This window comes from Selaginella moellendorffii, unplaced genomic scaffold (genome assembly GCF_000143415.4).
Source record: "Selaginella moellendorffii unplaced genomic scaffold, v1.0 SELMOscaffold_88, whole genome shotgun sequence".
Lineage (NCBI taxonomy): Eukaryota > Viridiplantae > Streptophyta > Lycopodiopsida > Selaginellales > Selaginellaceae > Selaginella > Selaginella moellendorffii.
This window is the reverse complement of record NW_003314349.1, coordinates 291,492-318,562: the sequence shown is the minus strand read 5'-3', so window position 1 is coordinate 318,562 and position 27,071 is coordinate 291,492. Positions and strand designations below refer to the sequence as shown.

General features: G+C 42.8%; 2 protein-coding genes across 3 annotated transcripts; one reads left to right on the top strand and one right to left on the bottom strand.

Moving 5' to 3' along the window:
- Positions 1-5,363: 5,363 nt before the first annotated feature.
- On the bottom strand, positions 5,364-10,527 carry LOC9637574 (ABC transporter G family member 11). The gene is made up of 15 exons (XM_024662193.1): positions 10,377-10,527; positions 10,222-10,304; positions 9,883-10,172; positions 9,662-9,833; positions 9,573-9,602; positions 9,285-9,449; positions 9,044-9,229; positions 8,899-8,985; positions 8,571-8,843; positions 8,415-8,522; positions 8,163-8,367; positions 6,737-6,852; positions 6,149-6,226; positions 5,628-5,769; positions 5,364-5,500 (listed from the first exon to the last, which is right to left on the bottom strand). Exons 1-15 carry the CDS (start codon positions 10,525-10,527, stop codon positions 5,364-5,366), a joined length of 2,223 nt encoding a protein of 740 aa, XP_024517961.1.
- A 408-nt stretch (positions 10,528-10,935) lies between these two features.
- Positions 10,936-13,304, top strand: LOC9637087 (probable cysteine desulfurase). Of its 2 annotated transcripts, XM_024662291.1 has the most exons (7): positions 10,936-11,079; positions 11,136-11,462; positions 11,520-11,815; positions 11,863-12,068; positions 12,120-12,318; positions 12,378-12,800; positions 12,877-13,304. In XM_024662291.1, exons 2-7 carry the CDS (start codon positions 11,180-11,182, stop codon positions 13,234-13,236), a joined length of 1,767 nt encoding a protein of 588 aa, XP_024518059.1. In that variant the 5' UTR covers positions 10,936-11,079; positions 11,136-11,179; the 3' UTR covers positions 13,237-13,304. The 2 variants fall into 2 exon arrangements, with proteins under 2 accessions (XP_024518059.1, XP_002988444.1); XM_002988398.2 differs by having other exon boundaries at positions 10,936-11,462.
- Positions 13,305-27,071: the final 13,767 nt, after the last annotated feature.

Here is a 27,071-nt window from a genome sequence, read left to right as displayed (position 1 = left end):
CAGGAGAGGTGAATTACTCCACAATAGATGAGGAGTGTTTAGCAGCTTTTTGGGGTTTCGAGAAACTTCATGCATATCTACATGGGGGTCGAGGATTACTTGAAGGTGATCATGCTGCCGTTACTTCATTATTGAAGCAAAAGAACCTAGTTGGTCATACTACTCGGTGGGCTTTGAAGTTTTAGATATATGATTTTGATATTGTTCGTCGCCTTGGGAGTTTTATGACTGATGTTGATGCCCTTTCTTGAGCTCCTCTTCCTTCTCCTCTTTCTTCTCATGTTTTTGACGAACCTGTTGTTCCAGCGTTTATGGATTTTTTAGATGAGGATTTTGTGCCATCGACGATTGCTATACTTGACATTCAGTGTCTGCAAGGTGTAGAGTAGGATCTACCTTCTCTTGATGAAGTTCGCGAAGCTCAAAAGCTAGAGTAGTGGATACGAAGACTTCAAGATGGGTTTGAGAATCCTGCATCACTTATTGATGACTTGCCTTTCCGGCATTTACATTCTCAATATCGCTTTGAAGATGGCCTTCTTTATTTTGTGGGGACAGATCTTGATAATCATTTACGGTTGGTGGTGCTTTCTGTCTTTATTCCGTAGTTTCTCCATGTCTACCATAATTCTCCTATTCTAGGTGGGCATATAGGACATTGTCATATAGTCGAGAAGCTGCGCAGGTCTTTCTATTGGCTGAAGATGCGACATGATGTTATGCAGCATATACATAGTTGCGTTTGGTGCCAAGCTCGTAAGCTCCCCCTTGTGCCACAAAAGGATGGTTGGAGTCAATTATAGTTTCCGTCTGTTTGAGTTGGTGGCATTTGATCTTATGGGACCTTTTCCACGGTCGATTGCTAGCAATGAGTATGTTATTATTGGTTTTGATTACTTGACTCGTTGGGTGGAAGTTGGTACTCTTGCTAGTGCCTTTGCAATTGCTGTTGGATACTTTCCTCCTCAATCAAGTGGTGTTCTAGCATTCTTGTTCAGAGCGGATTCTTTCGGATAATGGTCCCACATTTATGGCTGAGGCATTTCATGTTTTGACGTCTTGGTTGGGGATACGCCACACTTTCACAAGTGTTTATCATCCACAATCAGACAGTCTAGCGAAATGGCTTGTTCAGACATTCAAAGGAATGATTGCGAAGTATGTGAACTTTCAGCATTTGGATTGGGATGGTTATTTGTCATCTCTTCGGTATGCATATGTCATAGGGTGCAGAGTTCTATTGGTGCTTTACCATATAAAATCTTATATGGTCATGATCCATTATTACCAACAGAGCTGGGTTTACCTTCGCGATTGCCACGAGCTGCCAATGCTAGGTCATGGGATCAGTATTTGACGAGCATTCTTCCACTTGTCTGAGCAAAGTCTATTGAACACTTAGGCCGCATACAAGTGGGACAACAACGGCGCTACAACTCCCATCATTGTTCACCTACTGAGTACAAAGTGGATGATTTGGTGTTAGTCTGTTTTCCCCATCTTACGGTACGTGGTTTATCTAAAGGCTTCTTGCACAGTGGAAAGGACCGTATCGGGTGTTGCAGCAAGTTGGACCACAAGTTTATGAGGTACGGCATGACGTCCAACAAGTTGATCCTCTAGAGATTATGCATGTGCAACAGTTGAAGCACTTCATACAAAGGGATCAGGAGCAGTTAATACCACCTACAGATCCACCGATGCCTCCTCCTGACATTCCTCTAGATCCCGGCCCGTCTACAAGAGGAGGGGATGATGTGAGGGCCAAGTGTATGGCTACAATGCCATATACTAAAATTAGCATAGTGAGATTTTGGTAGTAGTCAGATTGGTTTCAATTCGGACCATTCACTCTTGTATATAAGCTAGGGTTTTTGGGCTAATTGATATGCACACTTTCTATATTCCCTTTCCATATTCCAAGCACTCACAAACTCAGTAGTAAGTTATGAGATGTATTCATTTTTAAATGAATTCTTTGGCTATAATCAGATGGAAGTAACATCTGAAGATTAACACAAAACAATTTTTATAAGTCTATAGGGAACTTATACCTATTGCAAAATGCCTTTTAGCTTATGCAATGCTTTATTTACATTTCAAAGAGTTGTTATGAACACATTTAGAGAGTATTTCATTGATTTCATGAGAGTTTTCATGGATGATTTTAGTGTCTTCAACTTTAGAAAGGAACATTTAGTTTTTTTGCAAAAATATTTTCAAAAATGCAGAGAACATAGTATTTCTAATGAAATGTATGCCCGAATTTACAAAAAAATACATTTCTTAATCTAGAGAAATGTATTTTTTTTGTAAATTCAGGCATACTTTTAGGTTATATTGTATGCAAGGAAGGTTTTCTTGTAGACAAAGACAAGATATTAAGACAATGTCTCCACCACACAACTTAAAAAGTCTCCGTTGCTTTCTAGGCAAAGTTGGCTATCACAAGCAATTTATAAAAGCTTATGCAAAAATTACAAAGCCATTTACTAATCTTTTAAAGAAAGATCTCCATTTATATGGAACAAAAATTGTTTAAAAGTATTTTTAAGGCTTAAATAATGCCTCAAATAAGCATATATACTTATTAAGCTTGACTAGACAAAGGAATTTCACCTACAAGTTGTAAGCAACCAAAGGGAACTACTCGAGAGACGATCCATAGGGTTTAAATATAGAGGGAAAAGGCCCATGAACAAGAGTGCACCCCTTTTTCCAATTGGTTAAGGATATTAGGATATTTGGGGTTAAATGTTTTTGAATTTGAATAGTATTGGGCTAGGTGACCTCCTAGGAAGTCCAAACTCAGCAGTTTATACAGGTGGATACTTATAATATGGCCATATGTGCAATATTATCCCAGAGACAAGGTGATTACTATGTCAGCAGATGCTTAAATTCTATTGAGTATAACTATATAACAACTGAAAAAAAAAAAGGCTTAGACGTAGTTTACGCTTTACAAAAATTTAGACATTATCTTTAGTAACAAAAGTAATTGTCTTTGTTGACCATAAAGCTTTCTTATATCTTATCAACAAGTTGTGCATATCTACTCAACTAACTAGATGGTTTTTACTATTACAAGAATATAATCTTGAAATATTATATAGACCTGAAAATTTTTATGAACAATCCGATTGCCTAAACTACATCACTACATGAAAGTCACTTAATACTAAGGTTGACAAACTCCCAAATGCTCATTTATTTGCAATCTCTTTACCCACCATTTGGTTGGAAGATATACAAATTTATCTCTCTATAGGCATAATTCCACCTTACTATAATTTAGTAAAAAAAAGAAATTGTTTGTTTTGAGGACATGACATTACTCTGTCGTGGGAGAGCGCCTATATAAATTAAACATCAATGAAACACTAAAGAAATATGTTAATAGGCACAAAGAACGAAATGAAATCTTAAGGGAAGCTCACTCAAGCCCATCAAAAAGCCATTTTCCAATTGAAATCACTGTTAAGAAAGTCTTACAAATAGGGTTGTGGTGGCCTACACTTTGGAAAGATACAACAATTTTTTGCAAAAATGGCAATTTGCCAAATGCATAAACTCCCACCTAAAAAGTAAATTCACAAACTAAATCCTATATATCCATATAAAGCATTTCACAAATAGAAATTAGATTTTGTTAGTCCTATAGTACAAGTAATAAGAAGAACAAATGCATTTTATTCGCCACTGATTATGTGACTAAATGGGTAGAAGGTATGCTTATGAAATAAACCTTAGCTGCTAACACATCCAAATTCCTATATGAAAATATCATTGTAAGATTTAGTTTACTGAAGGAAATTGTCACAGATAAAGGCACAAATTTCATCAATGAAACAATAAAAAGTTTTATATAAGAATTCATCCTTATGCATAAAAAGTCCATGCCATATTACTTACAAGGGAATGGTCAGATTAAATCTACTAACAAAGTACTTAAGAATATCCTGAAAATTTGTAAAAAATAATCAAAAAGACTAGGATGAGAAAAATTCTAGATGCTTTGTGGGCTTATAAGACTACATATATAGTATCCATATGCATGACACCATTTCATCTCACTTATAGCCAGAAAACTTTAATGCTTATGGAATTTATAATTTCTTCTTTACATATTGCAATTAAAAATGGCTTACATGAAAAAGAAGCAAAGACTTGCCAAAATAAAAAATTTAGACAAACTTAAACTTAGAGCAATTTGAACCTTGCATGTAATTCAAAAAGCCAAAAAAACTAGGCATGGTAGACAATTATAAATTTCTTACGAGCTTAAATCAAGAGATAAAGTCCTTTAATATCAAGGCAAAATAAATGCTCTTGGAAATAAATTCAAGAGAAAATGGAATAGTCTATTTATTTTGTCTAATATATCAGCTCTAGGAACGATTGAAGTGCACACTTTAAACAGGGACGGTACTACAATAATAAATTTAAATTGTTTAAGGAAGTATCATGAAGATATAAACATAAATATTATTTATATCTTAGGGTACAAAACTATGGATAAGCTCGTAGATGAAGCCCTTGTAGGGATTCATCATGATGAACTACCTAAATGCATAAATAAAATGGCCAACTGGATGAAGGATAGAGGTCTAGAAAAATTCTACAAAGTGACATTAAACTTTGTAGAACTATAGGAAGGCAAATTGATTCTTCAATTATGGGATCTTATAAAATTGGTTTTTAAAATAGATAGAAGGGATATTAAGATCACTCAAGATCTTATTTCCAAGTTTTTTTTATCTTCCCATAAAGGGAATTGGAAAGGAGTAATCTTTTTTGAGAAGCTTATCTATTCATTTAGAACAAAGGGAAAATAAATATCCCTTGGGAAAGATTCATCTTTATGCTAGAGAAACCCTCATATATCTAAGTGCTTTTTTTCACATGAATGTTCCAAAAAAAGAAATCAAGGGATACATTAGATAGATATTTCTTTTTTTGGAGCAGGCCTTCCTTCAAAATCTTGCTAGAATGGTTTATAGAAATTTTCTTTAGGCAATACAATACTTAAAAAAAAGAAATAAAGGGGAAATACTCTAAAAGTAATGTTTACATTTTTCTTGCCCCATTCTATAAACTCTGCCAATAAACCATGAGGATTGATGAGTAGAGATTACTAAGCCAACAAGGAAAAAAAAATTCCACAATACATTTGCATACAAAAACAAACAAAGGCAAAAAGATAAATCTTAAGGCTAACGAAAAGGCAACTTAAGTAACTTGGAGGTGGCTAGGGAGCTTTTTTTTCTCTCTCACTCTTTCCCTCTCACTCAATCTACGCTTACACCTTCGCCAAGAGGCATTGATATTCCAAGTTTAGCTCTGAAGCAATGTATGGCAACTCAAATGCCGCTTAAGGCTGCGCAAGAGCAAACGTTATTGTCGCTGCCTATTGGGTCGAGCAGATTTGTCCTCATGCCATTGCCACAAGTCGTTGACTCCACTCTTGCACCGTTGACGCAAAATCTCTTTTGGGCACCTACATTAGCACCACACTCCGTCTCTTGGTTGCCTAACATTGAGTGTTTCGCTTACAAATCTCAACCTAGGGAGCTTGTGCTTTCTCCTTATAAGAAGTTTTGGCTTAATGCTTTTAGGTTACTTACCTATGCAAAACTGCTCGAAGGAGAAATAACGGTCAAGTTGGGGATCGAGCTTATAAAGAAGTGGTACCCAAAGGAGCATATTTTTCTTTTCTACGGGCGAGTCCATCCCTTTAGACTCACCCAGTTTGCTCAGATTTTTCACCTAGACAACGAGAGCAAAATAATCACGATGAGCAAGAAGGATCACATACCCAAACAAGATGTCCTCTCAAATTACACATCCAGACGAGGAGGCAACTTCACTTACTTTAAGCCTAACTATTATGCTAAGTTTAAAGTGTTGTGTGCCATCATCAATGGGAAGACAATTGCACAAAATAGTAGCATTAAAATAGCCTGTTTATTGGAAGTTATCGAGACTGGATGGCAAATAAACATAACTCATTTCACTTACAATGGATTTGTGGCTGAAATGAAAAATATTGCCTTATAGGTAAGCAAGGGAAGGCAAGTGAAAATAAGAATTTTCATCTTTTTGTGGCGCATCTATGAACATTACACCACTCAAGTGGATCCCATACCGCATCTTGCCATTGAGCCACCATCTTCAGTATCTCCTCTGAGGGAGATAGCGAGGGATGTAGAAGCGGAGGAGAATCCTAATGATACAAATTTAAGCAAGGAAAATTCTCCCTTTAAAAGGGAACACTACCTGAATCCAAAAATCCAAACTATGAGACCTCCAGGGTTCATTCCGTAGAAATCCAGTAGTCAAATATGCTGCAAAAAAGCTAGACGTAGCAAGTATGGTGATAAAACGCCATGCCCATATCGGAAATAAAGTTGCAACTCATCTATGTATATAGAGACAACTCTAATGCCTACATAAATCTCTTCAAGAATTAAAGAAGTGACGAGTACAAATGGACAACACTAGGTGAATGATGGATGCCAAAGTTGTGGAAGAAATTTTAGAACTTAAGCCATAAGGTTTAACACACAATGGGCCTACAGATGTTGCAAAACCATTGGCTGTAGCCCAATGAAGTGAGTGTAGGCTAAGAAGATCATAGCCAAGAAACTAAATGAGACAAAGAGGACAAGGTTACAAAAGAGAGTCTAAGTGAACTGGAGGAGTATGGGTTAATTTTTCTCTAGTCCACTTATACATCTGACAGCGACACTCCCTCTGCCAACAAGTCTAGCGAGATGAGGCAGCCACAGTAGCAGCAGACGCTACAGCAGCACTTTAAGGTCAAGGCTAACTGTGCCTTCGTGCACAAGTCTGCAAGTCAACCTAGCCAGCTAATAGTCCAAAGCTTCATGGAAGAGTTTGCTCAACATATCAAAGGAGGCAAGTAGCTAGTTGATGAGCCAATGCAGCAGGTAGAAGATGAGGAAACTATGAAGTACCACATGTAAGTCTTGAGCTACCTCAAGACAATCACTAAGAAAGTGGATGGAGTCATGGGTGACTAGAATCATCAATGCCACATAATCCAAGAGTTCAAGAGTGCAATCCCAACGTCCTCAACCACTAATGTAGAGCGCATTAGCCGCCAGGACCAGTGCATTACTATACTCAACTAGGAGAATTAAATCATGCATCAGGAATTCAACCATCTATGCCAAAGTGTTGAGTTTGTCACTATGAAGACCTTGGTCAGCAACCAAGAGCAGGATTTGGAGAATTTGATTACCTGAGGACAAGTAATACCTTTGTTGTGGGGGAATGATGAAAAGGTAAATGTTTTATTTTGTATATCTTCTCAAGTAGAGCAAAAGAAGGAAGCTTAGGTGAAATGGAATTATGTTTAAGGTTAGGCATTCAAAAAAAAACCTAATCTAAAGAACGTTCATCATAGATAAGTGTGAAAAAATTATGAACAGTTATAAAATCATTTACTATATAAGTAACACTTGACATGCTAAAAAACAACCCCAATTCACTATTGTATGCATTACATTGAATTAACCATCATTTCTCCTGTTTATGATTGTTTGTGCAAAGTAGAATTAAAAAAGTGATATATGGTTATCCTTACTCATGCGTTTAGGGTTTGAGGCTAAATTCTATTCTCTTTTATCTTCTTCTCTTCTCTTTTCTTCTTCTATGTTCTCGTCTTTATTTTTTTATCACTATTTTGCAAATAAGGCAAGAACATGAGTACAGGCAGAAAAAGCCTTACTTAGTGTTTAAGGTATTTCTGTATAGCTTTTTTCTTAATAATCTGAACAAGAAGATAATCATAGGGGTAGTGGGAATCCCATTCATGGGTGTCACTAATTACATAACTAAGGCATTTGGCTAACTCAAAAGATAATATGAACCAATCAAAGTGCTTACAAATGCATTTCTTACAAAAGCATATTGTGTTTCAATTTGCATTTGAACTCGCTCCACACAAAAGTTAGGTGAAGTTTGAAGACAATTTGACACATAAACTTTTTATAAAATTATGATTACTAATGCATCAAGATGCTAGAAGATCATTTATAAATATGACAAGTGAAACGTGAATGACAAGCTCATGAAGCCATACTTTTAATTTTAAGCATTTATTTTCTTAGAGGTCCTAAACCTCAGAGTTTTACCATCTATGAGCTGAGTGAGTTTGATGATAGTAATAAAAGTTGCTCGATAAACCAAAATCATGCTTAACAGGATTATAAAGTTCAACCATTTAGATCTTGAGAGATCTACTTGATACTGTTTAAGAACTGTTGTTCCTGATAGCTTTCCTTCAGAAATATCATTATTATCAAACTCAAGCCCTTGAAAATCATTTTCATAAAGACCCTGTTATAATTTTTTTAATTTCAAGAAAATAGATAATATTTGTTTACCTGAAGTAAATATGTTTGAAATGCTATATAATGCATTGGATATTTCCAAAAGCCTTTTGGCAGTTCATTAGCAAGTTTAAAAAATCCATCAACAAGCATGAATAACCCCTGAAAAATTGTATTAGAAACGGTTTAATAAATATAAAGAGATTTTACCAAGATTCCAGATCCTGTAATTATTCCCATGAGAAAATTGGGAACAATTGATGCTACACACATCATCAAGCTCTCCACCACAGTCACAGATGCAAATAAGTTCAACACAAAAAATATGAAGTGATCAAATCCCGGGTGGAGTTTAACCATATTATAAAACACACTTGTTGATATCAATGAAATAAGAAGGAGATAAGGCATGGAAGAGAGTGTGTTTGCGAGAGTAAACACAATGGGACCATAGTAACCATTTTGTTTCTCATGATTAAAAACCTGAAGAAAATAGCACTGGATATGAAAACAAGACAATTCTAGAACTATCCCATACCTTAATCTCTTCAATGAAAGATGGAAAACCTCCAATTGACATGAATGTAAGAAATTTACCAATAAAAGCCATACAGCCAATCCTTGCCTAAAAATAACCAAAAGAGCTTAACCATGGTTAGGAATTTTTTTTGGTATTCTCTTACTGCAATGGAGTTGTATTTAGTGCCGACATTAAAATATATACTGCCAATAACGATGCTAAGCATAAAGTACACAAAGATTCTCAGCCAATAGTATCCAATATCTCTTGTCATATTTAGAAATGATCTTTTAGTTAACATGGAAAGCTGATGGAGAACTCCTGCTTGAGGCATCTGGATGCATTCATTCTATAAATATTAATCCATTATTAATCATAATATTTTAAAAAATCAAGTCATTTACCTTTGCACCAGGTGTGTCACACAAACTGTTTAGAAGGTTCACCTTAGTCACACAAAGAATGTCAACTTTTGTGTGGAGGGATCTCAAATGCAAATTTTGAAATGCATTTGTAAGCACTTTGATTGCTTCAGAAGCTGGAACTATTTCTTGAGTTTCAATATCTTCCTGTTCAAATTGAGATGACTATTAAGAAATAAATCTCTAGAAAACAGACAAATGAATACCTTAAACTTGTTTTGAACATTGTCAAAATCGGAATTAGTAACTCTAAGATAATGGTCTGATGGATTTCTTCGGAGAGGGCAAGGAAATCCAGCACTGTCGAAGAACTAAAATAAAATAAAAACCATAAAGAATATGAGATTTGAGAAAAGTACCGTGCTAGCTTCCATGGCATCTCCAAAATATACAAGTGCACCCTGAGATAGTAGGCAAAGATTATCAAACTGCTCAAACACTTCGCTACTTGGCTGGTGAATTGACATAATAACGGTGCGTTTTGAAGTAGCGAGGTTCTTAATTGTTTTAATCACATAAAACGCGGATGCACTGCAAAGAAAAACATCAAATAAAAATTACGATAAACCGAAATATTCACCTGTCTAAACCACTGGTTGGTTCGTCCATGAACAAAAGAGATGGCTGAGTTAGAATCTCCAGAGCAATGCTCACTCTTCGTTTCTCCCCTCCGCTCAATCCACGCGAGAACCAACCTCCCACCACTGTATGCTTGCAATCTCCAAGCCCCATCTCAGTGATCACACTCTCAACCATCTCCATCTTTTGGCTTCGCGGCAGCGAGTGAGGCAGCCTCAATTGAGCAGAGTAAGTGATTGTCTCCAAGACAGTGAGTGTTCCTAGCAAAACATCTTCTTGTTTCACATAGGCCTACGACAGAAAGTTTGAGAATCACAGAATCAAATGTTTATATACACACCGCAGTCCCATGCCTCATGTTCGTCTGGAGATTCCCATTGACAAAAATGGATCCTTCTCGCCTCGCGTTCTTGGCCAATCTACCTGTGATGAACGACAATGCAAGAATCTCGAGCTTTAATCTATTGCACCCAGATCAATCTTGGAAAACTATACCAGCAAGCGCATCGAGCAAGGTGGACTTTCCGGATCCCGAAGGACCCATGATCGCCGTGATTTGGCCGCTCTGGGCATAGCCGCACATACTCTCCAGCAACACTCGTCCATTGCTCGCGCTCACACTCAAATCCTTCCATGCCACATCCATAATAATATATCAGTTCTTCTTTCTCATGAAAACTTTGGTAAGATTTATAGCTCTCCAAGTTGGACTTGGACTTTCAGCTACTGTAACACGGTAAGATCTTAGATTCGTAGGAGATTAAGAGTGTAAAATATTGTGTACTTTCTTTCTTGTGTTGACTTGACTTTCCCATTCGAAGTCTGTCCTTCTCTTCTCAGGAAATTTGGCATTCCAAGGACCGCTCTCTAGACATATCTTGTCTTTCCCAAAGGTAACTCCCCATTAAGTTCTTCCATGTCACGCCTCAATGCTCTGCAAGGAAGAAGCTTGTCAACAAAAGACTACGACTTCATAATCAAGCCGACACCTCTCGACTTATCCTTAGAATTTGTCAAACTTGACAAAAAATCTCGTTTCCTTGACCATGTTTCTCCTAAAGTGATCTGGAAAAATAGGACAGAAATCCACCCGGCATCTGTGAAGACATTTTCCTCACGCGGTGCACTAAAACAGGATATTTGTGATGGCTGAAGAGGAGCAGGAGTGCATTCGAGGCAGCCACTTCGTTAAGAACAGGTAAGTTTGCAAACGATGTCTTACAGCATCTCGTCTCATACCGTAATGATGTGTAGCGAACGTATCACAATCAAAGTAGGAGAGGCTCACCGGTAAGACGATGAGGTGCTTTGCTCCAAAGTCGGCTTCCAAGGTCGGCAAGGTAACTCCCAGCATCGAGGAGGATTGGCAGCCAATCTTCAAGCCCAATCCTTTCAAGTTCTTCAGGCCCTTTGACGATGAGCAAAAGTGTGTCTGGCTCAGATCCCAGATCATCGGCTCCCAGCTCCAAATCTCCACACCATTCGGCAGCAGGCTTCTCACTTATGCCGATTACACTGCCTCTGGCCGCTGCTTGTTCTATATAGAAAACTTCCTCATCAAGCAGGTCATGCCGTCCTACGGTGAGTGAAGCCGTGAATTCTCTTCTGCATATCTGGACCCGCTGCATTCTGTTTCAGGGAACACGCATGCCGAGGACAGCTACGTCGGAGAGAAGACCACCCGGATGGTGAAACTGGCCACGAGTTATGTCAAGGAGTCCCTGGGAGGAACCGAGGATGATGCTCTCTTCTTCTGCGGCTCTGGAACCACTGCAGCTGTGAAAAAGCTCCACGAACTTTTGGGCTTGTCTGTGCCGCCCCAAATGAGAGAGTCAGCCGTGGCAGCGATCGATGACAGGAAGAGATGGCTGGTGTTCATAGGCCCATACGAGCATCATTCCAACCTTCTTCCCTGGAGGCAAAGTCTTGCCGAGGTTGGACTTTTTAGTTTCTCTCAATCTGTCAACTGTTTAAACCACAGGTTATTCAAGTTCCAATGACCGAGGATGGATTGATTGACATGAAGTACCTCGAAGAGGAGCTGCAAAATCCCAAGCACGCAGATCGTCCAATGCTTGGGTCCTTCTCCGCTTGCAGTAATGTCACGGGAGTTTTAGCGGACACTAGAGCCATCGCTCGCCTTCTACACAAACATGGAGCATTAGCATGTTTTGATTTCGCAAGCTGGTAAGACGAGATCTTTTACCAAGGACGAAAATAAGCTAATCTGATCAACAGCGGTCCATACGTGAAGATCGACATGCGATCGCGAAAAGCTGATGGATACGATGCTGTGATGCTGAGTCCACACAAGTATGTCGGAGGGCCAGGAACACCGGGCCTGCTTTGCATGAACAAAAAGCTTTACAAGCTCAAGGATCACGCACCGTCGACAACAGGTGGAGGAGTGGTAGACTTCGTCAACTACAACAAAGAGGTCAGTTCCCTTTCCAGCGAAAGAAAAAAGTAAACCAACACTAAACAAACTCATACCAGGACACACTCTACCTGGAGGACATTGAAAGCCGAGAAGACGCTGGAACACCTTCCATACTCCAGCGGATAAAAGCCGGGATTGTCTTCACTGTCCAAGAAGAAATGGGATACCGTCTCATCGAGTCGAGAGAGCACAACTTCATCACCACCGCGTTGAAAAGGTTGTCCAAGAACCGAAAGATAGTGGTGCTCGGGAACAAGCAAGTGAAACGAGCAGCGATCGTCTCGTTCGTCGTCTGGACCACTGATTCCAACGGTGGAATCCAGCAAACCGTGCTGCAAGGCCGGTTTGTAGCCAAGCTCCTCAACGATTTGTTTGGGATCCAGTCGAGAGGAGGGTGCTCGTGTGCCGGTCCTTACGGCCACAAGCTTCTCAAAGTCAGTGATGAGCTCTCCCTGAAATTTCGAGCGGCAATTCAAGAGGTTGAGAAGTAAAACAATAGAAGGTTTCGCCAAGGAGCTTTTTCTAACGAGGAAAGGACTTTTTTTTTTCTCACAGGGATATAGCGGTGTCAAACCTGGATGGACGCGCTTGAACTTCGCATACTTCCTCTCCAAGGAAGAGTTCCATTTCTTGCTGTGCGCCATAGAGTTCGTGGCGGACTATGGCCAACGCTTTCTCCCCCTCTACGAATTCGAGTGGCAGACTGGGAACTGGAAATACGAGGAGAAGAACAGCATCAACACCACCGCCAAGGCCACATTACACAAGGAATGGACGAAACTCCCACTGCTCCAGCAGCATAAAGATTACCTGGGTACCGCTATGGCGATTGCCAAGCAACTGGCTCACGATCCAGGGCAGAGCAGCACGGCGCCCGCCGGCATTGATCCCGAGCTCGTTACCTTCCGATTCTAGGGTTCTTGAGCGCTATGTACTAGTATATTCGTTTCGCATCAATTCAAACAAAAGTTTGTGTGGTGGGATATATATACTTTACGCAACCCATCTCCAAAGTCAACGAGTCTTTCAGTGACTTCGCAAGACTCTCTAAAGATTGAGCACGTGTTTGAGACTAAGATTCTTGCATTGTCGTTCATCACAGGTAGATTGTGGGGCGAGAAGGATCCAATGGGAATCTCCAGACAAACATGAGGCATGGGACTGTGGTGTGTATAAACATTTGATTTAGTGATTCTCAAGCTTTCTATCAGATGCTTATGTAAATCAAGAGCATGTTTTGCTGGGAAAGCTCACTGTTCTGGAGACAATCACTTACTCTGCTTATTTGAGGCAGCCTACCACGCAGCCAAAAGAGGAGGGGGATGGTCCAAAGTTGAGTTGAGCTCACGAGTTGAGCTCAATTCAGTGTAAGCAACCAAAGGGAATGACTTGAGAGACAATCCATGGGGTTTAAATATAGAGGGAAAGGGCCCATGAACAAGAATGCACCCCCTTTTCCAATCGGTTAAGGGTCTTGGGATATTTGGGGTTAAGCGTCCTTGGGTTTGAATAGTACTGGGCTGGGTGACCTCCCGGGAGGGTAGGGTGTCAAGAAAGCAGGGCTCTCGGGAGAGCTACGGCTCTTAGCTTCCGTTCATGAGGGCGTGAACTTGCAGGGAAGCGTGGTGGATTGTAAGCAACCAAAAGGAACGACTCGAGAGACGATCCATGGGGTTCAAATATAGAGGGAAAGGGCCCATGAACAAGAGTGCACCCCCTTTTCCAATCGGTTAAGGGTCTTGGGATATTTGGGGTTAAGCGTCCTTGGGTTTGAATAGTATAGGAAATATTAAGTCAGAAAAATGTTATTCTTTGGTGAACTTGAAATTTATGAATTTAAGTATCAATGGTTCAGAGAGATTTCTATTTTTTGAATCTTTCTAATGCAATTTATACAATTTCTAGAATTAGAAGTTCATCTGAACCCATAGAAATTTTTGGGCTTTATTGGTCCCAAATAAAATGGGAATATTGAAGTTCGAATGAACCTAAAATTTCTATTGTACATTTCAACATTTTAACATTTCAACAATTGACCAAAAATATATAAATAATTTGAAACACTGATTCACTCGTTCATTCTTTAGTGTTTACAGAGATGGGAAGCAAGGAAGACAAAAAATCTGTAAGTAGTTCTAGCATACAGAAATGTGAGAATGTTAATTTTGTTTCACTACCACAATCTCCATATTACACGCCTGATCCTTATTACCCATCCGGGAATGTGGAGACCACTGTCACTATTGATAAAAATGCTCCTGTTACTTCCGAAACAACAATCCAGAGCAAAAGAAAAAAAGAAATGGACAGCACAGCGGAAAGCACTAATAAATCCACTCTATAAACCTTTCAATGGCTTTTGTAATCCACTAAAATATTATAAAAAAATGTAAGTTTTTTATATATATATCTTATTCCTTTTGATATGTTTTGTCTTTGCAAAGATATATGATGTGGACAAATCAAAGATTTAAATCTATATATGATTTTGGGATTGAAAGGTAATCTTGCAAAAAGGCATACTCATGTGCTTGTGTGTATTCGCCATTATTATATATGGCAGGCCAACTATATAAAATAAGGCTCCGTATTAATTATATGCTAGTTTTTAGTGTAAGCGACTAATTTTTCCATTTTACTTTAGTCACTTAACCACACCTCCGACCACTTGGAGGAGTCTCATTCACAACCTCCATAAGTCCAACTCAGGACTTGGGGCTTGCCAGCCCCGAGAATGGCATCCATGCCACTCAACCTTAGCACTTGGTCCAAGTGCTCCCCGTGTCCGATCCCATGATCGACACCCCAAGGTACCACCGACGTATCGGCCCGTTACGTTAAGGCCATGCCCATTCACCTTGGTCACACCTATGGTCTGACACCACTTGCATCCCAGTTCTGTCACTCAAAGACTGGGCCATCCATCCATGAGTGATCATCCCAGATCCACTCCTTAGCATCCTTAGGATGCCCACTGACATGGGGATTAGCCTTCCCCAATATCCCTCTGTCAGTCCCCACTAAGTCCCTTTCTGCCCTTGGCCGTGTTTGCCAACACTGCCACTGGATCGAGGCCCACAGGCCCGACCACTAAGTCCCACGGTCCTTTGGGACTTCCTCACCACACGACTGCGTCCTTGGTCACTGCTCCAGAGGACTGCTCCTCTTCCTTTCCACAGTCTGGGCCTTTGGGACAACATTTCGGAACACCGTGGCCTTACGCGAGCCACCTGGGTACTCTCCCCACCTATCGCCTTTAGGTGCTCTAGCCATGGGCTTAGAGCGAGGTTCCGTTGAGCCACACCTGGTATCCAAGTAGGTAGTGCCACCCACACTTGGACTGGGAGCATCGGCCAGTCGATCTCCCGGGGGAACTAGAGCCGGCTCTTGAACACTTCACCAAGCTACCCCGCTTGTTGGTCCGTGTTCACTCTAGTCTTGGACTTCCCAGTGGGCAGCTCCTCACCCAACACTGGGTCCGGCCTTCCTGGGCCAAACTGGCCTTTCCTGGCCAAACTGGCTCCACTGCAGTCCTCCCCCTACTATACTTTTGGAGCTCACCAAACCCCCCAGGGTCTGGGAGACGAACGCTTTGGGCTTTCACCCTCTCAGACTCGAACTCGGACTCGGACTCGGACTTGGACTCGGACTCGGACTCGGACTCGGACTCGGACTCGGGCTCGGGCTCGGGCTCGGTCTCGGCCTCGGCCTCGGGCTCAGTCTCAGTCCCGATCTCGGTCTCGGTCTCGGTCTCGGTCTCGGTCCCGGTCTCGGTCTCGACTTCGGACTCCATCTCGGGTCCATCTCGGACTCCATCTCGGACTCCATCTCGGGTCCATCTCGGACTCCATCTCGGACTCCATTTCGGGTCCACCTCGGGTCCACCTCGGACTCCACCTCGGACTCCATCTCGGGTCCATCTCGGACTCCATCTCGGACTCCTTCTCGGGTCCATCTCGGACTCCATCTCGGACTCCTTCTCGGGTCCATCTCGGACTCCATCTCGGACTCCTTCTCGGGTCCATCTCGGACTCCATCTCGGGTCCATCTCGGACTCCATCTCAGACTCCATCTCGGACTCCACTTCGGGTCCATCTCGGACTCCATATCGGACTCCATCTTAGACACTTCCATGTGTCATGTGTTGGTCCTTTTGGGTCCCTTTTTGGAGCCTCGCCTATGGCTCGTTTCGTGCTCGTTCCTTGAGCACTTCGTTGGGAGTTCCACTCCCACTCTTGACTTTTCAAGTCGGAGCTTTTGGTCCAAACGTGTTACGCTCGTTTGGCTCTCGCTTCGGCCACTACCACGTGGCGCCCTTCCGGCTCGGCCTAGGGATTTTGTGTCTCACAACTCCACCACCCATAGACGAAGTTCGATGTCCTCATCGAACGGTAAACCATTTTATAAAGTAACACCCGCATGTGTTACTATTTCCATCCTTGGCACCTAGCCAATATTCGTCAATGGTTTGACATTGAAGGCTCACCATGCCTTCTCCATACTCGTCAATGGTTTGACACCATAGGCTCTCCATGCCTTGCCCTTCCTCTAAGGAGGGTAGTCTCTCCAACTTAGAGACTGATTAGACCACATGCAGTGGTTCTCTCCTTTTATTGATTTAGTTCTTGCTAAACCTTTTAGAGACCCTTTTCTAAGTCAATACCACTACTCCTTCTCGAGTAGTCTCAATTTCCATTGATTGAACGTTTGCACCTTGGAACTTTTACTCTTTGACTTCTGGAAGTCAATTCCCTAGGTGTCTCCAACACCTTGCATTGCACATATTGTGCAACTCCACTCCCTCATCCTAGGAAGTTCTCTACTTGAGGGCACCATCATCCTCTCTTCTATTTCGTGCCACCTTGGGCACTAAGTTCCAGTTATCATACTTTGTGCTAGGGTTGTCCATGGCCCTATCATTTGGCTACTTTACCGCTCCCTCCCTCGGAGCTTCCCCTTTCGCCAAACCGGAGCAATTTGGAATCCATCCTTGGAAACTCGCTTCCTTTCCCGCAATTTGTTAGCGTCCAACACATTAGTGTTCCTCGCCGAACTTTGCCACTTGGATTCCTTCCAAGGGATTCCACGGCCCTATCTTGGCCACTCATCTTTTGCTCCTATCCGTTGATTGTTGCACCAAGCAACACTGAATCTCTACCTCCCTCCTTGAGGTATTCTTTTGATTCCATAGCAAAGGCTCTGCTTTGCCAAGACTAGGGTGTTCACCCCTAGTAAGTCTCTTTAGCATCTTCTGCAGTGGGCTCTATCCACGGCCCAACTTTGTGACCCTCCCATGGGTCTCTTTAGAGACTACTTTCCTTGGACACACTATGCCATCGCAATGACATAGCTCATTTCCCTAAGGTGCTTTTCCCACTTGGTCACCTTGACCAAGCCACACCATCATCAATAGTTCAAATCAACACTTTGAACTAGGAACCTTATTCCTTAGCCCAAACAAGGACCTTGTCCTTATTTAGCCACAAGATCACCTAGTGATCTCACCTCGGCACCTTAACAGGTTTGCCAATAGGTACTAGGTCTTCCAGACCTTTAACTTGTTAACTACGACCCCGGGGGCATCCCCCACACTTGGCGGTGCGCCCAAGCCAGCCCTTCCGGCCAAGGGTCCATAGCAACTGAGATTAGGTGTCCCCATCTCACTCACCACGTCCTTGGTGCCACGTGCACCAAAGTGTTCAAGTTAGATATGCCGAGCTTTCACACTAAGCAATCTAACCGTGCATCACGACTCCGAGGCATCCCTCGCTTGGCGGTGTGCCCAAACCAGTCTCCCCACTGAGAGTCCATGACCACCGAAATATGAGTGTCCTCATATTCCAAACCATCACCACGCCCTAGTGATTTGGGACTCGAACCCAAGCACTAGAGGGTCGGGACTCAAACCCAACCTCCGTATATGCATCTACGGACGGCATCACACCGGATGCCTGGCATGACTCCCCACACCGGTGCACCAACCTATATTTAAAGCGCACTTCAGATCACAGCTTAGGAACCTAGTTCCTCCACATTGCCAAGTCCTCTCACTTGACAAGTCTGTGATCATGCATGGACTCCTCCATGCTTGGCCCCATGGCCCACCCTTTTTGAAGTTATCACCTTCAACAGGGTATTTGTTCCCCCGACTTGCCAGTCTTGCTTGGCAAGTCCTCCGACCACTGTAACATGGTTCATGCATAAGCGTGAAAGTCCTTGACCATCGACTTTCGTTCAAAGCCCTTTCTTTGAACACTCGGGAACTACTTCCCTAACCTTGATAGCCTTGCCTCATGGCAAGCTTCAAGACCACGCTTCTGCTGCGCCACTCTGATTTCGCGCGTTCCTTGAACCATTTACACTTGGCCTTTCTAGGTACTAAGCTACCTAGAATCCTCTTTGGGAAATTTGAAGGAACTCTGTCCCTTAGCTTGCTAAGGCCCCCCCTTTTTGGCAAGCTTTCCAATTACCATATAGTCTAACATGGACAATTCCATATTTTAGACTCTCCATGGCATCACGGTTGCTAGCGGCAACACCCTCGAGCCCCCACTTGATTCTCCACTCCCAACTGGCATAACCACTTTGGTTATGCCCTTTGATTCCTATAGTTCGGTTCTATCCCCTTACTTTTTGCTTTTGGCTTCACACCTTTCCTTCGGTCATTCTCCTCCAGACCAGGAGGATAGCTTTGCACTTTCTATCATGCCTTAGCAAGTATTCTTAGGGATGAACCTACTCGATAGCCTAGGGAGTGGTTCCTCAATCCAGGTATGCTCACCTTATAATCCCACACACCGGGATTACGTTGTTGCTTACGGGCCTTTGTATGCCCATCGCTAGCCTTGCCAAAATTCCACTTTTGGCTTTGTCCAATTCGAGTAGACAGTCTTCTCCTGTCTCTGCCACCTTGGACATTTGGATAGCACCTACTATCCATCATTCGCTAGGGACTTAGTCCCTTGGGCCTTATCTACTGCCCTCGCGACATCAAACACCACCTCCTGGTGTTCTAGAGTGTTCGGGTGTCCCAATGACGGCTTCCTTGACAATGAGTATTTCCTTTTATGACATTGACTTACTATATCGCAACATAAACAATTATCCCCCGTAAGGGTATATCCAACTTCCCTATGCCATTAAGAAGGCTTGGGTAGCTACCTTCTACCCGTTTAACCAATTATTTTGCACCTCTTGCTTAGTTGCCTTGTAGTTGTCAAGTCCTACAACTCATTGCTGGTGCTTCCACACCTCCATCATTATCTGGGTCACCACACTCCAACTGCATGCTCTGCAACTTAGGCTATGCCATTCCCATTTCTATTGGGATTCCCTTGGCAAGGGGTTCTCATGAACCCACCAACCTAGCCTCAAGGTATCACACCTTGGCATATTTGGTGTCTTCACACCATCGGCTCCACGAGCCTACCTCTATGACACTTTTTCTTTGTGTCTAAGTCTTTGCCAAGACCAATACCACTCTTTCTCATGCCAACCATCTGTTAGCACTGCATCATAGAGGTCACACACAACTTTGTGTCAAAGTTGTTTTCTTTTTGGGAACACTTTTCCCACGACTTTAGCATGGCACATTTTGCCATCGATGAGATACCCTCTGTTCTCATCCTTGGATCCTATGATCCCCCCCCCATCCTTTGTGGGGTACAACACACCTCAGTCCAAATGCTTCCATCGGTCCTTTTAGGACCATCCCTTGACTCTACTTGAGTCATCCAGCAGTTTTGGACTTGGTTAATCCACAGACCCGTAAGGTCCTACTTGTGAGGCACTAGCTCACTGGAATACACTTCTTGCATTCCTGTCCTACTCAAAAGGACTATTTTCACAAGTGTTACTCTGACACTTGATTTTTTTCTCTGGGGGCAACCTTTGCCCCTTAGGACTACTTGTCCATGTGATGAGAATACCAACTCATCCACTTAATACACCCCCAACTCCTTGGGTTGTTCCAGCATTTATTAGAGGTAGCCCCGGCTACCATTTCGAGGACTCGTGTCCTCATCCATACTTGACCTCCCACGGTCATTACCTCTGGTCTCACATTCATGAGCACCAACCTCAACTATACGAGGACAATCTTGTGACTCCTTTATTGTTTTGGAGTCTCTATCTTTCCCATGATCCCAACTATAGTTGTTTACCACAACTACCTTAGCCAATTTGCTGAGGCAAATGCTCATCCGGATCACATCCTCAACTCAATGAGGAAAACATTGCACTGTTCCCAAGATCCCAAAGTCGTTCCATTATTGGCCCTTTTCTATCCACCACCTTGTCTACAAGTTCACACATGAACTGTAATGGAGAGCCATGTCTTCCCGACTTGCTACTCCTCAAAGATAGGCCCACTCCTCGGACCTTCCGATGCCAACACTAGTGGTGATATACTTGAGCACCAATAAAAGTCGGACTAAGGAACAGCTCCGATACCAAGTTGTAAGCGACTAATTTTTCCATTTTACTTTAGTCACTTAACCACACCTCCGACCACTTGGAGGAGTCTCATTCACAACCTCCATAAGTCCAACTCAGGACTTGGGGCTTGCCAGCCCCGAGAATGGCATCCATGCCACTCAACCTTAGCACTTGGTCCAAGTGCTCCCCGTGTCCGATCCCATGATCGACACCCCAAGGTACCACCGACGTATCGGCCCGTTACGCTAAGGCCATGCCCATTCACCTTGGTCACACCTATGGTCTGACACCACCTGCATCCCAGTCCTGTCACTCAAAGACTGGGCCATCCATCCATGAGTGATCATCCCAGATCCACTCCTTAGCATCCTTAGGATGCCCACTGACATGGGGATTAGCCTTCCCCAATATCCCTCTGTCAGTCCCCACTAAGTCCCTTTCTGCCCTTGGCCGTGTTTGCCAACACTGCCACTGGATCGAGGCCCACAGGCCCGACCACTAAGTCCCACGGTCCTCTGGGACTTCCTCACCACACGACTGCGTCCTTGGTCACTGCTCCAGAGGACTGCTCCTCTTCCTTTCCACAGTCTGGGCCTTTGGGACAACATTTCGGAACACCGTGGCCTTACGCGAGCCACCTGGGTACTCTCCCCACCTATCGCCTTTAGGTGCTCTAGCCATGGGCTTAGAGCGAGGTTCCGTTGAGCCACACCTGGTATCCAAGTAGGTAGTGCCACCCACACTTGGACTGGGAGCATCGGCCAGTCGATCTCCCGGGGGAACTAGAGCCGGCTCTTGAACACTTCACCAAGCTACCCCGCTTGTCGGTCCGTGTTCACTCTAGTCTTGGACTTCCCAGTGGGCAGCTCCTCACCCAACACTGGGTCCGGCCTTCCTGGGCCAAACTGGCCTTTCCTGGCCAAACTGGCTCCACTGCAGTCCTCCCCCTACTATACTTTTGGAGCTCACCAAACCCCCCAGGGTCTGGGAGACGAACGCTTTGGGCTTTCACCCTCTCAAACTCGAACTCGGACTCAGACTCGGACTCGGACTCGGACTCGGACTCGGACTCGGGCTCGGGCTCGGGCTCGGTCTCGGCCTCGGCCTCGGGCTCGGTCTCAGTCCCGATCTCGGTCTCGGTCTCGGTCTCGGTCTCGGTCTCGGTCTCGGTCCCGGTCTCGGTCTCGACTTCGGACTCCATCTCGGGTCCATCTCGGACTCCATCTCGGACTCCATCTCGGGTCCATCTCGGACTCCATCTCGGACTCCATTTCGGGTCCACCTCGGGTCCACCTCGGACTCCACCTCGGACTCCATCTCGGGTCCATCTCGGACTCCATCTCGGACTCCTTCTCGGGTCCATCTCGGACTCCATCTCGGACTCCTTCTCGGGTCCATCTCGGACTCCATCTCGGGTCCATCTCGGACTCCATCTCAGACTCCATCTCGGACTCCACTTCGGGTCCATCTCGGACTCCATATCGGACTCCATCTTAGACACTTCCACGTGTCATGTGTTGGTCCTTTTGGGTCCCTTTTTGGAGCCTCGCCTATGGCTCGTTTCGTGCTCGTTCCTTGAGCACTTCGTTGGGAGTTCCACTCCCGCTCTTGACTTTTCAAGTCGGAGCTTTTGGTCCAAACGTGTTACGCTCGTTTGGCTCTCGCTTCGGCCACTACCACGTGGCGCCCTTCCGGCTCGGCCTAGGGATTTTGTGTCTCACATTTAGCTTCTGAAACCCTATAGCCACTTGTCTCTTATAGTAGGTTGTAATTACTAAGACTGACAATTATCATTCAATATAGTGTCATGTCATAATAAAACATCATTCCCGATATTGAAATATAGTATATTAATGAGAGAATTCTTATTGCTAGGAAGTTTAATTCTTCTTGTGTGTTGCAATGGTTAGGAAGAAGTTTACTTTTGGTCCCGAAAGCCTCTCATATAAGTCTCCACCTCCATCTCCAATCTCAACCAATAATCCACCTTCACCTCTACGCAACAATCTTCTTTTTCATTTTGAGGGCTGTTGTGAGGCTCTTCCATTTGCGACCTCGAGTGCAACTGAACAAGAACTCCTTTCTTATGATGTTGTTAAAAAAGTTGGATTGCCTCCAATGCTTCAAGAGTGATGTCAATATTTTCTTCAAGATCTTGCTCCAGATATGGCAGGGGAGCTTAATGTAGATACATATTATCTTCAGTGTCCTATATGCAACTTTTATTTAAACAAGACAGATGGTTGCATGGGTTTGGTAAATTTTATTGAGCATTGTCGCAAATGCCCAAAAGCGGGTTTGGAAGGTGTGCACGCGTGGATGTATAAAAAAATCAAGAAAGAATTAAAAACACACAGCTATTATGATTTCATGGTGGAGAACAATATTCTATTGGTGAACACTGCATCAGTAAGGGCTGAATATGGGATATTTAGGCCACCTTTTAATGTAATGTGAAAGTCATGCATAATTTTTTCAAAAGGTTAATTCTTTATGAGTAAAGTGGAGAATCTTATATTTTCGAGAATGATATTATTCTAACATGTATAAAGATATTATTATATATACAAGTGGTTCTGACACTGTTATAATTCTGAAGTCCCATTTTTGAGACTGACAATTTAAACTTTCAAAAACCCCTAGATCTTTTCTTAGTATAAATACCAACAAGGGATGCTTTCAACATTGAAATTTTAGTTTGTTTAGAGTGTAGGAATGGCTAGGGAAAATGCTATTGCTACTCGCACTTGGCCCCCATGCATTTCATATGAGTCTCCACCTCCGTCTCCAACTTCTACTAACATTCCACCCTTCCCTCCATACATCAATTGTTGTGAGGCTTTTTCTTTTGTAACCCCAAGTGTGACTGAACAAGAGATCCCTCTTCCAGATAATGTTTTAGATGTTGCTACTAAAGATGGATTGCCTCATGTGCTTCAAGAGCGATGCCAGATGTTTCTTCAAGATCTTGCTCCTGATATGGTTGAAACTTTTGAAAGAATGAACACATATTATCTCCAGTGTCCCATCTGCTACTTTTATTTAGATAAAACGGAAGGCTGTATGGGTTTAGAAACTTTTCTAGAACACTGTCACAACTGCCCAAGAACTAGTGTGGAAGGTGTGTATAAATGGATGTATAAGAAAATCAAGAAAGAGTTAAGAACACACAATCATTATCATTTCATGGTGAGGAACAATATTCCGTTAGTAGATACTACATCCACAAGTGCTGAATATGGTATTTTTAGGCCATCCTACTGAAAATTCCAGCCACTAATAATTCTTACACTATGATATTATTCATCCGCCCCTCGCCTTTTTTTTATTAACAAAATTGTATTACCTATAGATAATAAACTGATAATACTAGTAATTATGAAATTTGACAGATTGACACTGTAACTTTGTCATCTCTGACACTGACACTGTCTCTGTCACTGACACTATCACTGTCGCTATCTGCTGCACTGACACTATCAGTGTCACAATCATTATCACATTGACATGTGACACATCTTTCTTTGCAAGTGGATGCATTCAATTGTCTTTTAATGTATCATTAATAAATAGATTTTTCATACCACTCCTCAATTTACACATTGCATATGATGTGCCATACATACCTAGGAAGACTTCTAGAAAATTAAATATATATTATTTATAAGTTTTTAAAACATCATAAATTACCTTCTAGAAGCAACTGATAGAGAAGGACGAAAACCTCGAAGATGGCGTTTGAAGAACTTATATTCTTCAATCGCAAACACCGATCTACCAGAGTCACGTGCTGCTTCGACCATCGAACCACTACCTGCTGTGCAATTGATGACAACACCCCTAGTTGGGCAATAAAGCTCAAGTAGGACATGCATCACCGATGGAGATCGGAACCGATACCCAGACAATGTGTTGCGGATGTCGTCGTCTATGAGATTTGGTATGATGTCAGTAAAGCTATCATACCCTGGCAAAACCCTTGCAGCACGCTCGCTATCACGAAAACCGTCATTTTCTTTTCTGCAGAACACATGGTAGGTCCACATCATAACCTGAATAATAAAACTTTAGAGACAACCAAAACAGAAAATGATTTCTTACCTTCTCTGGCATGCCTAGGACACCTTTGGTCTCGACCCCAACACTATCCATGATGCATCCGGAAGAGAACCTCTTGAAGTTGACTCGAGTTGCATACCTCATAAGGCAGGACATCCAATGGGGGTCATTCGGGAGAATGAAGGCTACTTGACCAGTTGTGTGAAGGAGAATTGCTGCCAAAAGGAATGCATCCTTCAAGTGGTCTTTAGTTAGGTTGTTCCAGCTTGGGACATCACCATTAGCGTCTGGAAGACCATCTGGCATATCAAAGAGCATGAAGTTTGTGCTCTTGAGCGGTCGCCTATGGATCTTCTGACAAAAGTGCTCCCACTTTTGCCGGATAGCCATATTCTCAGCATCTTCCTCAAAAAATGCCATCAATGAACTATAAGAGCCAATAAAGATCCCAACTTCACCACGGAATACCACTGGAGATACAGGGCGAATCTAGGGGGAGAAGACAAAGATAAGATGTGAACTTAAGAAAAATTTACATACCGTCATGTGGCGTGTGGTAGATGTAAGTTCCTCCAAGTCCTCTTCTCGAGCATCAAGACGAGCTGGAATGAAGTTACTCCCGACAGTTTTTGCTGCAACCATTTTGAGGAACTAAGAAAATGAGAGAATTAAAAGAAATATACCTCGAGAAGTTCCTCGGTTACGGGGACGTCTTGGACGATCATCATCACTGTTGACTAATTCCTCCAGATATGGATTTGCACGCTTTCGTCGAGGTAGAACTTCTTGGACGTTCTGGTTCTCTTGCTCGACTTCGTCTCGAAGAATCTCGTTCTCGCCACCATCTTCACTTTGCTCGCCATTGGCACCAACAGGGTCGACATTCTCTTCGTCATCATTGTTGCCTCTTGCAGCCTCATGGTGGGTTGGTTCATAATCTGGCATCTCCAATTCCCAAGGACAAGCGCGCTTTATTGCTGCTAGAAACTTCATTGTTGTCGGGTACATGCCTCCATCTCTCACACCATGCCTCAGGAGGCGTGTGCATACCGGTGTTTCGAGAGGAACGCCTCTATATTGGAGATACCTATAATAGAATATAAACAATTGAGTATAGTTGAGAAATTGTATGTTACCTGAAAGCCGCTCGACGCATGAAGTAAGGTTGGCCAAGTTGTTTATCAAATGGAGTCGTGCTTGTGGCCTTCTTTGGCAGCCAGTCCTCTCCGAGTTTTGTAAGCTCAATGGTGACGAAGTCCTTAAATGGAAGTTGCTCAGGATCATCCCCTATGAAAGGCACTAGAAACATCTCCCCTTCATATACAGTTTGTGAAATGTAGACGGTCCTCCTCATCACAGTCTCCATCATACTGTCCAAACCTTTTTCTCCTTCCCTGAGTCTGCTATTGAGGTCGTTCAGAATGTGTATCTATTCCTCATATGTAAGCTTTGACTTTGAGATGTTGTAAATAATCTCATATGGAGTCTTGCCCACTAAAAAATAACTTTTGTGAGAACCTTCATGTAAACACAAACAATACTTACTTTCATGACAAGCAATCTCTGTTATAATATCGAACCACTCCTTTGGGCGTCGAGGGTCAGCCACACTAAGTAATTTTTTTACCTTTGTCTTCTTTGTGTTGTTGATTTTCTTGTCAATTGCAGCTAAATGCTCTAAGAGTTCTTGATCATTTTCAGCTCGATGCGACTGTGCATATGCATCTTGCTTAACCTTCACCAATGGCTGAAGACAACATAAACATTCTATGATAAGAAGTATACTTGAAAGAACATACCTTACTCCACACAGCTGTCATAAAAGCCACTGGATTCTTGTACCATCTATTGGCATCCTGACGACTTCGTTGATGCCGAATAAGTGATGCTAAATCATCACCATAGTGGCTGCGGACTGCATCCTCGTCGAGATTGGCAAGAAACCGGATCTACTCGATATCATGTACTAGGCTTTGTTTCTGCACTGCAAACTGTCCCAGCCTGCAAAACACAAATTGTTAAAAGTGAAGAGGGAGAGGTACTTACGCATTAATTTTGTGGCAAGCTATCACAAGCCTTGCCACATCTAGAGATCCTCTCGCGTGTACATGTCCAACCAGAACATTGATGTGATAGACAGGATCATCTCGGAAGCATTCTCGAATGCACTTCATCCACGCGCACCAGCGATGATTCCCATTGATAATGTAGAACATTTTCCCCACAAATTGTTGAGTCTCAGGATGGCTCATAAG